Source organism: the organism of the source record quoted next, unplaced genomic scaffold, assembly GCF_019419815.1.
Source record: "Pyrus x bretschneideri cultivar Hongxiangsu unplaced genomic scaffold, Pyrus_bretschneideri_v1 Contig2, whole genome shotgun sequence".
Classification (NCBI taxonomy): domain Eukaryota; kingdom Viridiplantae; phylum Streptophyta; class Magnoliopsida; order Rosales; family Rosaceae; genus Pyrus; species Pyrus x bretschneideri.
In genome coordinates this window covers 14,274,611-14,290,079 of record NW_025999501.1, presented here as the reverse complement: position 1 = coordinate 14,290,079, position 15,469 = coordinate 14,274,611, and the positions used below count along the sequence as shown (strand labels likewise).

Genomic DNA, 15,469 nt, shown 5'->3' with positions numbered 1-15,469 from the left:
TTCACATCATCAATTAGTAAATCCACTGTTTCTGTATAAGCAATCCGTTTAAAGGGTGTTTTAGCAAGCATTGTTAGACGATCAATGCAAGTTTTATGAAATTATTGATTGTTTTTCATATTTAATTTTCACAAAAACTTGCTACCACCTGAGAAAAAATCATTTGCAACACAACATGAAACACCAAGTCATCCAACACCATCTAAAACCATAAAACAACATAACAAAGACACCAAAATCTAAAAAAAATCCCACATATTCGACTTTCACACTATAGAAAACACAACTTCACAATATTTTAAAAAAAAATTGTTGCAGAAAATGCTAAAAGGAAAAGCTGAAATTGTTTACCTTGAGCATAAACGGCTTCGAAGCTGCACACAGAAACCCCTAAAAATGAAGAGCAAAGTGTCCTGAAGAAAAAAAAAAAAAAAAAAAGAAGCAAATTATACAACCAAACAATAGATCTAAGGATATAAACAAAACAACCAAAATTACAAAAACTAAATTCCAAAAAATATAGAGCAACGTGTTCTGAAACGAAAAACACAAACAAATCATACACCCAAATTTCAGATCTAATGATATAAAACACCCAGAATTAGGAAAAAAATTCATACGAAAATTCCACTTGAACATGGAAAACTACAAAATAAATTAAAACAACAATACTATAAGAGTAAACAGTCGATTTACCCCCTGAACTTTCACCTAACTTTCAATTTCCCCCCTGAACTTTTCTATTGGAAAATTAAGGACTCAAACTAATTTTTTTAGCAAATTTGCCCCCTACCATTAGTTTTTCATATATTCCATCCATGTTTCTGTCAAGTGAGACCATGTGCACAACATGTGAGGCTAGTTAAGTCAATTCACTCTTAAAAATGATTAAAAAACTGAAAAAAAAAAAGAAAAAAAACTTTCCCTCTAATATTTCCCGCTAATTCTTATCGTCAATTATATTTTTCCCTCTCATTCCTATGCATGAGAAATGACTTATGGTGTTATCATCTTCATAAGTAACAAAGTTCATCTTTTTCTTGAAGCATGTACTACCATTTTTATTTTCTCTAACAAATTAATAATTTGACAAATGCTCATAGTGTTATTGTCTCCAAAGCAGTGCATTAATATAAGAAACGTGTTCATAATACTCATAAAAAAATGCTCAAGATAATTACATATTTTTTCATAATGTCATAATAATCCTAATACAATTCCACAAAATGATCCTTAAGAAGTTGGAAAACATAACACCCTCAACCTTACTCAGCCATCAGAAATGAAAATAGGTTTAGGTACAAGATTCCAACCAAACGAGGAAGGCCATGGAAAGTGTAGTTGATATCCACGTGTCATGTGCATTTCAAGCAGAATGTTTGTGCTCTTGCTTTGATAACTAAAACCTTATTTTGCTTGTGTTTGGTTAACTGGAATGCCCATATTTTGTAATCGAGATTCTATGAGTTATATACCTTATGGATGGTAAAATCTCTTATGCTTTCCAACTTCTTAAGGATCATTTTGTGAAATTGTATTGGGATTATTATGATATTATGAAAAGTATGTAATTATCTTGAGCCTTTTTTATGAGTATTATGAACATGTTTCTTATATTAATGCACTGCTTTGGAGACAATAACACCATAAGCATTTGTCAAATTATTAATTTGTTAGAGAAAATAAAAATGGTAGTACATGCTTCAAGAAAAAGACTAACTTAGCTACTTATGAAGACAATAACACCATATGTCATTTCTCATGCATAGGAATGAGAAGGAAAAATAAATTTGAGGATAGGAATTAGCGGGAAAAAATAAAGGGAAATTTTTGTTTTTTTATTTATATTCAGTTTTTTAATTATTTTTAAGAGTAAAATGACTTAATTACCTTCACATGTTGTGCACATGGTCTCACTTAACAAACACATGGATGGAATATATGAAAAACTAGTAGGGGGCAAATCAGCTAAAAAAATTAGTTTGAATCCTTAATTTTCCAATAGAAAAGTTTAGGGAGAAAATATAAAACCAGGTGAAAGTTTAGGGGTAAATCGACAGTTAAAAAACTCACCACCAAATGGAGGCGGACCTTGGAGGTAACAAATCCACCCAGATAAAATTAAAAAACCAATAAAATCGGTACTGACCCAGGGGTTTAAACGCAAGATGCAGCAACTATTTATTTTTCCAATGGTTTTAAAAGCAAGAAATTTACACAGATAATTTGGCTAAGAAAAATGAGAAAGATGAGGAGATTGAAAACAAATTAAAAGAGGGCTTGAGAGAGAAAGAAAGGCAGGCGGAAAAACAATGAAAATGAGGAGAGAGAAAGACAGAAACCAAAGCCAAAAAGAAGGGAAAATTTTTAGGTGTACCCTCACTCATTAATTTTTTTTTGGTGTACAAAAAGTGAGGGTGCACCAAATTTTTTTGGTATTTTTTTGGTGTACCCTCACCATTATGAGTGAGGGTACACCAAAAAAATTTGGTGTGCCGGGTACACCGAAAAATTGCTCAAAAAGAAGGAAGGGTCAAGAACTTATGGAATCAAACCTATACGTCAACATCCTAGAGGAGCAGGCCGACGCATGGATATCAGGGACAAACACGTAGTTCCAGTGTGATACAAAGAAAGAAAGCTGGAAACTGAGAGGCAGATTCGTCATTTCACTGTTGATGAACAATGCTCCCTCACAAGATGAACAGTGATTTTCTGCTGGCTTTTAGTAAATAGTCATGTTTGTGAGCAAAAGTATTTTTTAGAGAAACCGTCAATATCAGCATGACATAGGCTGGCTAGACCAATGTGAAAAGCTACAGAGAACAAATATTATCTATACTAAAGAGGAGATGGTGGGTTACTAATAATATGGTTAAATTCATCTTTGACGAGAATTGAACTTAAGACTTACAAATTAAAAAGAATACCAATAAACTTTAGTATTAAGTGACACTTTCGTGATTTAAATCACAAAATAAAAATAAACAAAAAAATTAAATCATGAAAAAAATATAATACAAAAAATAAAACCACAAAATAATACGAAAATTCGTGATTTAAATCACAAAATAAAAATAATACGAAAAATAAAAACATAAAAAATACGCTAGAAGGAGGGTTCGAACCTCCGACCTTGTGGTTAACAGCCACACGCTCTAACCAGCTGAGCTATTCCAGCTCTCTGATATGATGTTGGAACTTTTTACTTTTTAATTTTATTATTCGATTGCTCAATCCAATTCATTGTCTTTACAAGCTCTCACCGACATTTAGTTGGCAAACCTTATCGAAACGCCCAACGATTCTTTCTACCGTACAACAAATGTATGGATCATTTGCAGATTCAATGCCATCATTCTGTACTCTAGGAGGGAAAGATGATCCCGCCTCGTCTCGTGGTTAAAACAGCTAACGTATAACATACTGAATTGCTAGCTAATTGTGAGACTTAACTCACTCTCCACCTCTTTAGTGTAGATAATGTCATTTGTTCGAAAAAAACATACTGCATTGCTGTATGGTAAATTTTTCCCACTCAAGCATCATGAAGCAGATGCTCTCAAAGTACCTAGTAAGATGTAAGTGCAAAAAAACACCAAAGCTAAGCAATAGTTATATGAGGGGAAATGATTGATACAAACTCTTTTTCTCCTCCGCCACATCCCTTTTTTTTTTTTTCCCCTTGGCAATTGAATTGAACAAATTAAAGGAAAATCAAGGACCACAATTAACAAGGGTGTAGAAAGTTGAAAAAAAAGCGTGCAGAAACCACTCTCACTTACATAAGAAAAACTAACGAAGAGTCCTAAAAAACTTTATGTTTTAACGAAAATGACAAGATAAAGGTGTAAGTAAATGGAGAGACCTTTCAAGGTAAAAATGTCATTTTCGTTAAAAGTGAACAATACGAGTGTTTCATTAAGATTCCTTGTAAAATATCTCCAACTGCGCCATTGCAAAAGGCGAAAATTTAGAAGTCGGGTGAATTTCATTTCATATGAAACACAGATGTTCTAAGCGGATACTGAAACAGAGATTACAAGAGTCTTAAGTCCTAGTGGGATAACGAGGGAGATAACGACACATGAAGGCATCCTACTAACCATGTACAGACATGGAGACTCCATAGAAAGGTACTACCATAGACACTGCTAATTAGATCAGTTATGCCTTCTTAGGGGACTTGGTGGCAGCTTTGACGGGCGACTTGGGCTCCTTCGCAACCCTCTCATGCTTCTTTGGCAGAAGCACAGGGTTGATGTTGGGAAGCACACCACCATGAGCAATTGTCACACCCTTCAGGAGCTTTCCGAGTTCTTCATCGTTCCTCACGGCCAATAGCACATGCCTTGGGATAATGCGATTCTTCTTGTTGTCTCTTGCAGCATTTCCAGCCAGTTCCAAAACCTAACCAAATCACGTCATCACGATTAACACCAGTTCCTAACCAAATCATACGGCATATACTTGAACCCATTTGGCCGCTAATCAAAGAGATTGGGAATAAATTTGGGTTACCGGCTGTTATAGGACAATTATAAACTTGAAATAAGTAAATCAACACCAACCACATGATCAACACTAATTTTCATTGGAAACGTCTTAAATGCCCCATATATACCACTTAAAACTACACGATTAACACGTGTTGATCGACAGCCTCCAATCGAATTGATTCATCCTCAGAATGCAAAATTCTTATTGTTGATCCTGTCGATTGTGCCAATCGCGTTGTTTTATATGGTAATATACAGGAGGATTTGAGGCATGTCACATGTTACACTCCGTGTGGATCGTGTTGATTTTCTGATTTCAGCAAAAGAGATTTATAAAACTGTCCTATAACGGCCAACATTACAAAAAAAATATACCCAAGAAGACAATTTTAGAAACTTGAATTCTGAATTGAGGGAATGCAAACCAATGATCATAGGATAAACTACCAACCTCAGAAATCACATGCAGGAGCTCATCTATCTAACAGAAGTTAAGCCATGATTTAGAAAACCATGATTTCCTATTTCCTATTTCCATCTTTTTCTTACCGACCAAACAGATCCCAACAGTTAACAAAAAGCAAAACCCTTTTCACCAAAAATAAAAGCACAATTTGGTTTTCGTCACTAAATAATTTCATATTTTGGCATACGTCCATGTACATTTCATTTTCTAGCTGAGGTCAACAGAAACGATTTTCCCCTGCAATTAAAATCAATACCACTTGCTTAAATTTCACCTCTTTGACATGCACAAAATGCAACTAAAATCAATACTACTTGCATAAATTTCCCTTTGTCGACATGCACGAAATGTTGATTGACCCAATCCTCATATCGAAAATACTCTGTGATTCAAAAATATAATAGCAAAAACCCTAAGCAACTGATCGGCTAATGCAGAGACATAGAGGAAGCTGAGATTACCTCAGCAGCAAGGTACTCGAGCACAGCAGCCAGATAAACCGGAGCTCCGGTTCCGATTCGCTGAGCGTATCGGCCATGCTTCAAGTACCGGCCGATACGTCCGACCGGGAACTGCAGACCAGCTCTCACAGACCGGGTAACCGGTTTTTTCTTGGGACCGCCGGCTCTCCTCCCTCCTGCGCCTTTCTTGAACTTCCCACCGGCTTCCATCACCCTGCCTCCGCACTGGGATCAACTTCTAAACCGACCTTCCCGAGAAACAAACAGAAAATAATTAAATAAAATGCAGAAGTGAAATTTTGTGCACATGGAGCTTCAGTGAATGGGGCAGGTGGGATATACACTGGGTTAGGTAAGAGCACTAACTATGGTTTGGATATCGGCCGTTGGATTGGCTCAGATGGACGGTTGTAAGAAGCTGAGTTCGTAAATTGGGCTGACTATTGTTGGCGTTTACTTTCTTATACCAAAGTTCAAAACCCTTTTCAAATAAATTACGACATGTATTGGCAAATAGAAAAAGGCATATTGTAGATTTGTCTCCCGAATTTGTATAGAGATGTTAATTTCTTCTTTGAATTTTAATTTTACCCCATTATCTCTGAATAATTATAATTAACCAATTTCTTGAACTTCAATTTTAACCGATTATTCTCCTAAACTTTTATAAATAGTCAATTCTCCCTTTGACACTAGATTTAAAAGTTTTCATTCAATTTTCCTTCCATTTTGATCACTCAAATAACGCATGACAACTGTATGAGGGCAAAAATAATGGAAACTTGATGGATGAAAATTTTTAAAATCTAATGTTGGGGGAATTAGCTATTTATAACATTTTTAAGGGGGTAATTGTCACATCCTCGTTCGGACGGGACCACTTCCCGGACCCGACTCCACCATAGCACGATATTGTCCGCTTTGGGCCCCCAGCACACCCTCACGGTTTTGTTTCTGGGAACTCACACGAGAACTTCCCAGTGGATCACCCATCATGGGAATGCTCTAGCGCGCTACTCGCTTAACTTCGGAGTTCCGATGAAACACGAAGCCTTTGAGCTCCCAAAAGGCCTTGTGCTAGGTATAGATGGGAATATACATATAATGATCACTCCCCTGGGCGATGTGGGATCTTACAGTCCACCCCCTTAGGGGCCCGACGTCCTCGTCGGCAAAACACGTGACCAGGGTTAGACTCTGATACCAAATTGTCACATCCCGCCCGGGGCCCCCACCATAATCCGGGCCCGCTCTACCACCGTAGCACAATATTGTCCGCTTTGGGCACCGACCACGCCCTCACGGTTTTGTTTTTGGGAACTCACACGAGAACTTCCCGATGGGTCACCCATCCTAGGAGTGCTCTCCGCGTTACTCGCTTAACTTCGGAGTTCCCATAGAACCCGAAGCCAGTGAGGTCCCAAAAGGCTTCATGCTAGGTAGATATGAGAATATACATATAAGGATCACTTTCCTGGACGATGTCGGTTGTTACAGTAATTGGTTAAAGTTAAAAGGAGGAAATTGGCTAATTATAAGATTTTAAAAAGATAATCAGCTAAAATTAAAGTTTAAGGAAAAATTGATGACTCTAGGCTGCGTTTTTTTTTTTTTTTTTTTCGTTGGGGGGGGGGGAGAAATGTGTGTGTGGTTTGTCAAAGAAAAAACAATTGGGCCCGTTGTTCACTCACAATAATTAAGGTAGTTTGTGTGCGTCCCATAATTAAAGTAGCTTAGGGTATCGTTTGGTATGCAGACGAGACGGGACGGAATGTGATGGGACGGGACGAGACGGGACATGACGGAACGGAACGGAGCGGGAGCAAAGATGCCCTCGGATGGAAACAAGGAGGAAGAAGAAGGAGACGGAGAGGTTATAATTTTGTGTTCCACGGATGTGGAACGAGTCGTTCCAGGGGGGGTGAGGTGGAACGAAAATTCACCTAAAACTCGTCCCGTGGAACAACTCGTTCCACCCATTTTAGGCGCACCAAACGTGGGACGGAACGCCTTGTCCCACTCTGTTCTGTCCCGTCCCACGTACCAAACGGTACCTAGAGTAATGTAGCTAATTTTTTTAATGTGAGTGTCATTTGATACCACCAAATTATACTAGGTTTTTTTTTTTATTTTTTTTTATTTTTTATTTTTATATTTATCTATTTATTATTATTATTATTGAAACCAAATGATACTAATGTAATGGGTAAACGATACAGTTATTCATGAACCTTGGGTATTGTACTAATAGAGAATATTGAGACAAATTCCTCTGGTCTGGTCATTTGATATCAACTATCAATATGTCATTTATATTATCGATCGTATCGATACTTCAATTACATAGTTCTTCATATGTTTGATCATGGAATTCTATATTTCAGGTAACTAACGGACTATTCAAACAATTTGACCTAACTTTTTTTTTTTTCTCTTTCTATTTGTGTGAACTTATAAAACCATATCATATTTGTGACAATACACTTAAAAGTTACTTGATAAATACAACATTTTTAATGCTTATTTTATTCTTCAACAAATGCGAACCTTTGTTACATACGTTTTCATAAACATGAAATTAATTTGTCCTCTAACTTTTATGATTTAGAATTACACTGTTTAAACGTCTGGTATTAATGATCGAAGTAACATTATTGTTAAAATTTGTGATTAAATAACTAGATAGTGTTGTTTAGCGATTCAAATTTAATTGTCACTTTATATATATAGTCAGCATCCTAAAATAGTGAAATTTTCAAATATTGCCAAAACGCCCTTTTATAGTTAGGGATGTCAAAATAAAATAATTTTATGAAATAGGGATAAAATGGTAAAATTGAGAACATTTCAATTTAGAAATAGAAAAATAAATAAACAAAAAAGGAAGCCTTTTCGTGCAAACAGCCGTACACCTTTCCATAAATATCTGCAGAAAAATGAAAAGGACAATACGTTAGTTGACCCGGCCCAACCCAATTAAAAATCTCCCACGACCGACTGAATGACCCGCAGTTCGCAGTGGACACGTGTACGTCCATGATCTGCTGGCCGTGGACCCATTGACGCAAAGTGTTACTGTCTTCCTCTCCTCCTTATATACAAACAAGGAAGAGTCCCAAAATTCCATCCATTCTGATCTCCATTTCTGCGATCTCTGAATCTCCTGTTGACTTTGACCCACCACCACATTCTGCCGTTCCTCCTTTCTCCGCCATGCTCCGCCGCTAAAACCCCCGATTTCACGACGACCCAGAAGCCGGTTTTCTCAGATTTCGCAGCTCTGGTTCACGATCTGGGGCGGTTTTGCTGCGACTTTCGGGTTTAGGGGTTTCGAAGGGCATACGATAATGCCTTCGGTGACCCCTCACCTCCTCCTACGACCCTCGGTCCCTAACTTGACTTCCTTCCAGAGCGGCTCTTGCTCTCATCGTCTGAAACGTCTCGAAAAAGGTGATCGGCGCGGTAATCTTAGTTAACATTCGGTTTTAATCTCACTTGGGTTCGTTTATCTTGTGGTTCTTGCTCAGCTTCCCAGTTTGTAGCAAAGGTTAGAGAGTTTTCGTCGAGATTTCTTCGAGAAATCTGAGGTTTTAGGGTTCGAAGAACTTTTTGTTAAGGCTTTAAGAAATTTGGAATCGTTTTGTTAGATCTTGGTGCGAAGGCTTCTTTGCTGTTAACTTTATTCGAGGTAATTAATTTTATGAATTTAATTTTTATTTATGTTGATTGGTATTGTTTTTATTTAGGTTCAGATTATGAGGCAGCTGGATATTTTTGGATTATATATATGTAGTTATTTGTAGTTTATTTATGATTTGGTGAACTGTGTTGATTTGATTTCACCGATGATGTTTGATGTTGTTAAAATGTGGATTTTGGCATTTTGTAGAATTTGTAATTGTAGATGGACATAAGCTTTCCTCGTGGGAAATCGGTGTTGCGAAATGTAGACAGTTTGCAAGGTTTGCAGCCCTCTGTGAACCAAGAGCAAATTCGTACTAGTTTGCTTGAAGATTATTCGGTAAGCGGTCTTGTAAGTGCTGTTGGCGAGTCCTTGAATATCAGCGTTGGAGAAGACTCGATTGATGTTAAAGATGTTGGAAAAGAGTCGACTGATGTCAAAGATGTTGGAAAAGAGTCGAGTATCGATGTTAAAGGTGTTGGAAGAGAGTCGATTGATGTCAAACATGTTGGAAAAGAGTCGATTGATGTCAAACGTATTGGAAAAGAGTCGATTGATGTCAAACATGTTGGAGAAGTGGAACTTGCTTCAGATGGGTATAATACTGTCGGTGTGGAGAAGAGAAACACACATGAAGATCCTGATGCACAGCAGGGAAAAGTCACTCGAAAATGCTTGAACAAGTGTGCAACCTTTCCTAATCCTACTGGTGTGCTCTCTCCTATTGCCTCTGCAAGCATAGTAAAGGAGGGACCTAAAGAAGCACTATGCGGGGATGAACACCATCACCAAGCCTGCTTGCGCTCGGTGTCTTTGCCTGTAAGTTATCTATATGCTTACTGGAAGAGCCTATTGTCCCCAGAGTTGTGCACTTTATTCCCCCTAATACTATGTTTTCTCTCTTGGATATCCCGTTAATCATTACCACTTTTGTTTTCAGTTGATATACTTAAGGAACCTGTTGTTATTGTAATGAGCTCATAGCCTTACGCGGACTATGCCTAGCTTGATATACAGCACATCAAACTAAATGGTGCATGTGGTTTAGAGTTTCCGGTCATGCTCCCCCTCTTGGCTCCACTTCAAGTGTGGGAGGCGGAATGTGTTTGTTTCTTTGTGTTTTAGCGAACGTTCATTTTTATCCTGTTCATTATGCCTTGTCCTTGATGTTGGATGGTTGCTCTGTAGTATATCATGCAAGGTATAGAAGCGGCATATTTTTTTTGTGCATCTCCTTTATTAGGTTATCCAGAAAATATAGACGTAAAATTTAGTGTAATTATATTTATGCATTAATGTACAACAACGTAATTTTGGCAAGTGTAAAATAGGTGGCAGAGTAGTATGCTGTCTTCTAGTTTTGGAATGATTGAACTGGCTACTTCAAAAGAAATGTTGTGATAGTCTAGTTTCTGATATTGTGCTCACTACGTAGGTCTTATGGTTCTTAATGCCTTGTGCAGGCTCCTTCGAAGCTACTTTCTGCTCTGAAAGGTAGCCGGGAGAAAGAGGGCTTATCACCCGGGAAACTTTCTGTCACTTGGGCTCCTGATGTGTACGATCCGCCTGCTACATCAATGTCGCACACAGTTACAGGCAAGAAACAGCAGAAGTCAAAGAACAAGAAGAATTGGAGGAAAGATGGAAAGAAGGGGCAAAAGAGCAGCTCTTCACGAGGAAAAGATAAGAAGCAATATCGCAAATCTGGGGCTTCTGAGAGGTGTCACAGATCTCTGGATCCCCGTGAAACATTGGTCGACACAAACAATGGTTTTGGTGAGCTTGTGGTGGGCAGCCCAGACCAGCATTCTTATTGTGGGAGCTCCTTCTTGAAAAATTCGCTCACTAACGTGCATTACCCAGTTGCAGAAGCATTGTAAGCAAACGTAATATCACATCCTACGCTGTGTGCATAAATAAGTCACTCGAGACAATGTTATGTTTATGAGTGTTTGAGAAAACTTGGAACAATGTGCTACTCTATTTGCACCCAGTGTGGTTATTTCTTTATATATTGTATTGTTGCTATGCTTCTTTCAGAGCAGCGTTTTGTAATTAGTATTGCCGTGTTTGTGGCACGCATTTCTACTGTGAACCGGCTTTTCGCTCGCAGAATGCTATCGTATTTGGTTGGCCCGATTATGATTTGTTAATTTTCTGCTTGGATTTTGTCTGCGTACTCTCCGTCAAGGGTTTATGAATTCATACATCAATAGCATCGTGGAACCCTAATTTATGTGGAAGTTCAGTTATGTTTGCTGTGCTTGGCGACGTTTTCATTTTGTAAGGTTGTGTTAAAGGCCATATAAATTGAGCTGGTGTTCTAGACCAATGGTTAAATTGAACATGGAATTGAAGAGTTAACAGCCTGAATAATCTCATTTGAAATTCCAGTTGGGGTTGCACAATGACGAAATGAGCACTTTATGTTGTGTACTCGGCATTAATTTTAACATAATCGTAACTTAGGTCACAACCCCATGCTTGACCTCGTCCCGGGCCATCACCTGTTCAAAAGTAAAGGGCATATCAAACACGAAAGATGTACAAAAATAGTTGAGTTTGCAGGTTTAGTAATCATGGTTCTAACTGAATATCTGACTTGAATCTCCTCCAAATGTTTAACTTACCTACGGATACACTAATTACAACTGTGCCGTGGATCTCACCAGCCTTCTTGAGGTAGTTACTAGCCGAACTCCTGAAAGAAATATAGCTAGTCAAACTACTAGGTTTAGGGTCGATCTCCTCGGGGAGGAGAAAGATGACGGGCTGAAAGGGAAATGTCCTTGACACAGAGCAAAACGATTTTGTTACCTGTCAAATAATTGTGGCTCCCCACCATCCATGAGCAGAATATCCCCTAGTAATACTTGGAGCTTGCTTTGGTCGAAAGGTATCCCTGCATAGCCTGCAGCAGCAGCGATGCGCCCCCAGTTTGGGTCTCTGCCATATATTGCAGCCTGATTGACATTTGGGAATTAAATTTAGTATTTGGTACACATGAGCATCAAAAAGGTAGGCAGAGTTCGGATATCATGCCTTTACTAGTGAAGAAGATGCCACCGACCGTGCTATTTTTGCTGCTTCAGCCTCATTGTCTGCACCAGTCACTGTGACCTGCACATCAAAGTCTGGATTAGCAAACATATCTTTGAAATCATATATGAAATACCTCAATTTCATCATCCTCAAAAATCAAAGTGCAAACAATTAGCATAGTCTCGTACTTAACCAGATCCCACACTGAGCACTTTACAATACTACGTCATACTTGTGAGATTAAAGAACAATTTGACTTTAACTTGAAAAATAAAATTAGAAAAACAGTGGAAATTAGCAATCTGGAATAAGGATGCAGACCTCAATTAAGCAGGTTGCTCCTTCTCCGTCCCAAGCAATTGATTTGGCAAGACCTTGCATTACCTACAAAATGACACAACAATTGCGATCCTAAAAATTGGGTCTAGACCACATACAACAGCTCAAATGGAAAACACAACTTATTTTTTCCATTTAATTCCTGAAATTTGGATCTCACCCTAGGAGATTTTTGGACCACGGAGGTTAGGTAAAAATTAAATGAGTGGAACTAACCACATCAAGGCATGCTTGAAGTTGGACTGCGTCGTTACTGTTGTAGGAAGATATCTTGGTTCCAGATAGTCCACTAGCTAACGCAATGACAGTATCATTGGTGCTTGTATCTCCATCTACCTGCAACGAGAAAACACCTTAAGTGGGTTATCATACTACAAAAGAAAGATGCAGCAGGTTGATTACACTACGTTAGGTGTTAGTCGCACTAAGTATGATATTTTGAGAAAAAGGGAAAATAGAAAGTTTACTTACTGTTATTTGGTTGAAGCTTCGGTTGACAGCAATTTGAACCATTTTTCTCCAAACATCACTGCTAACCATTGCATCGGTTGTTACTACCTGTTCCCGTATAAAACTCTTAGTAACATTACGTACTAGTAACAAACATCAGGAGTAACTTAAGAAGACATACTCCCAGCATGGTAGCCATATTTGGGTGGATCATCCCGGAACCTTTTGCCATTCCCCCAACTCTTATATTTGTCCCTCCAACCTGAGCAATCACCGGTTTAGTAAGGACCTGACTGATTTTTCAAAGTTGTTTTCATTTCCAATGTTGTTTACTTGGTAGTAATATGCAGAAGCTAGATCACAATTAAAGAATGTGACATGAGTTTACATTAAAGAGAGTAAATATACTTGGAAATTGTAATGCCAACGTTTTGGCATCGCTGATTATGCATAAAACAAAACTTCAAACAAAAGCAAGCAACATAAGAGTTGCTCCTGATTGGGTCAATGGTACAGTGTCTTTATCAAGACCCGTACAACACAAGCACTGAGCACATTAACAAAAACAATTCCAAAAAAAAGCAGATATCTCATGCATCAAGGATATAAATACTGGATACATTGAACACCTGAGACTGAATTGCCACACTCTTGCTAACGAGGTCGGTTGTTGTGATTGCCACTGCTGCAGCATTTGCCCTGCAGACCGAACGAAAATGGCACATCAGGGCGATGATTTTAAATTTTTTTAATCCCCATAGTTTCACAACAAAAAAGAATAGCATGTACTCAAAAAACAAGAGAGTTAGTTTACATCAAAGAGAATAAAGTACTTGGAAATTCGATGCCGAAAATAAATACAGTACATAAACATGACAGTATGTCATTTATATGGAGCTAAGTTTACAAGCATTAACATTTACCCATCAGTTGACGATGACAGTGAATTAACCAGTTTTGGAAGAGATTTTAGAAGTGCTTCCTGCATATGAGAATTAACGAATGAATCGTTTATACAACACTAAGAACATGTCAAGTTATATATCTGCCATAAAAATATCATGTAACATTTATTAGTCAATCTGTTAATATTCCAAGAAATACTGTGCAAATCAATATGATTAGAAATGAGCATAAGAAGGAAACAGAAATATGGTGGCTATATATTAACCTTCTTTATCCTTTGACCAATCACACCAGTGGATTCAATCAGCACTTCCTCTTGTCTCAAATGAAGCAGCTGCAGTACAAAAATTCATGTTGAACTTGATGATAAAAAAATCCAGCCTAAGCAAGAGTATCTATGAGATTCATGTGTTTGTCGCCCTCCACATACCTTAGCAAGGCTGCTGGAGCACTCTATTACATCTTGATATCCCGCATCACCCTGGACAGAATTGGAATGTATGTCATCTGTGCAAAACTTAACTGTAACAACATACTCGGAGAGTGATTTAACAAGCTACAAAGTTTGGAAGACAAAATAAATAGAAAATTGACTATAGGCATCGATAAATGTCCTACCGTTGCTGCATTGGCTTGACCAGCATTGATCAAAACTGCTCGTGCCTAGCAGAAAATCAAAAACACAAAAATGATATCAAACACAACAACAACAAATTTACAGTAATCCCAACATCATTAGCTAATAAGTAAAAGAAGCATTGAAACAAAGGACAGTCAAGCACACCATTTCTGAAGTCTTTAATACAGATTTGCAATACAATACCGGCGCAGCTGCTACCACATTCGTGGTAAACGATCCTGCAATTAATCAAACTTAAAAATCATTACAAAAATGAAAAATTACACAGAGTCAACTAGCTCAAGATGAGATTAATTACTCACCAGCAGAAGTGGCATCAACATCACAAGTGACAAGCGCAAGATCAGGCTTGTCCCCTTTGGCACGAAGACCGCCATACAATCCGGAAGCTTTGAATCCTTCTGCAGCTGTAACTCCGCCGGGAATCTACAGAATCATGAATAAAGTCACACGTCTTGATCAATATTAAAGAAACATGAAAACGAAATTGCACAGAAAAATGCAAAAAGTAAAACAAAAACAGCGTCGTGGAGAAGGTCAACCTGCTTCCAAGGTCCTTCCGGAAGAAAAATGGGGGCTGCCGGAATGTGAGCGGAGACTTCAATTGCAGACATGGAAATAGCGGGAATTTTGAAGTCCCGCCGAGACGAACCGAAACAAGGGATTGCTGAGAATTTGACGGAGACGGATTGAGGAGCGTAGAGATACATTTCGGCAGTAACACCTTGGAGTTGGATTTGAAAACGGTGGTTTTGGGGTTTTGCGGCCGTTAAACGTATTCTTTGGGCGGCCGAAAGTTTCAAACAGTATTGGGGTGGAGGTGAGAAGTAGAAAGTTTCAAAGGGTTAATACTTAGTACTCAATGGTGAGTACCCAAAAAACTGACTCTTTGAAGTGGCCCAATTAAAAGTTTACACCTGTTATGTCCAAACACTCCCAAACAGATTTTTTCAATATAACTATTATACAGGATGGTACATCTAA

General features: G+C 38.1%; 3 protein-coding genes and 1 non-coding gene across 4 annotated transcripts; 1 reads left to right on the top strand and 3 right to left on the bottom strand.

The window, feature by feature from the left end:
• Nucleotides 1-3,107: 3,107 nt before the first annotated feature.
• Nucleotides 3,108-3,181, bottom strand: TRNAN-GUU. Its single transcript has one exon. It is a non-coding gene; the product is annotated as a tRNA-Asn (tRNA).
• Nucleotides 3,182-3,972: 791 nt separating this feature from the next.
• Nucleotides 3,973-5,734, bottom strand: LOC103963556 (probable histone H2A.2). The gene is made up of 2 exons (XM_009376384.3): nt 5,427-5,734; nt 3,973-4,410 (listed from the first exon to the last, which is right to left on the bottom strand). The coding sequence occupies exons 1-2, from the start codon at nt 5,634-5,636 to the stop codon at nt 4,168-4,170; spliced, it is 453 nt and encodes a 150-aa protein (XP_009374659.2). The 5' UTR covers nt 5,637-5,734; the 3' UTR covers nt 3,973-4,167.
• A 3,217-nt stretch (nt 5,735-8,951) lies between these two features.
• LOC103941610 lies at nt 8,952-11,250 on the top strand. Its single transcript, XM_009351817.3, has 3 exons — nt 8,952-9,114; nt 9,316-9,927; nt 10,572-11,250. Exons 2-3 carry the CDS (start codon nt 9,331-9,333, stop codon nt 10,986-10,988), a joined length of 1,014 nt encoding a protein of 337 aa, XP_009350092.2. The 5' UTR covers nt 8,952-9,114; nt 9,316-9,330; the 3' UTR covers nt 10,989-11,250.
• A 210-nt stretch (nt 11,251-11,460) lies between these two features.
• Nucleotides 11,461-15,351, bottom strand: LOC103941611 (arginine biosynthesis bifunctional protein ArgJ, chloroplastic-like). The gene is made up of 16 exons (XM_009351818.3): nt 15,028-15,351; nt 14,788-14,911; nt 14,630-14,703; nt 14,464-14,508; nt 14,276-14,326; nt 14,111-14,179; nt 13,863-13,921; nt 13,569-13,638; nt 13,121-13,201; nt 12,961-13,047; nt 12,706-12,825; nt 12,472-12,534; nt 12,151-12,228; nt 11,926-12,071; nt 11,739-11,809; nt 11,461-11,615 (listed from the first exon to the last, which is right to left on the bottom strand). The coding sequence occupies exons 1-16, from the start codon at nt 15,193-15,195 to the stop codon at nt 11,533-11,535; spliced, it is 1,389 nt and encodes a 462-aa protein (XP_009350093.2). The 5' UTR covers nt 15,196-15,351; the 3' UTR covers nt 11,461-11,532.
• Nucleotides 15,352-15,469: the final 118 nt, after the last annotated feature.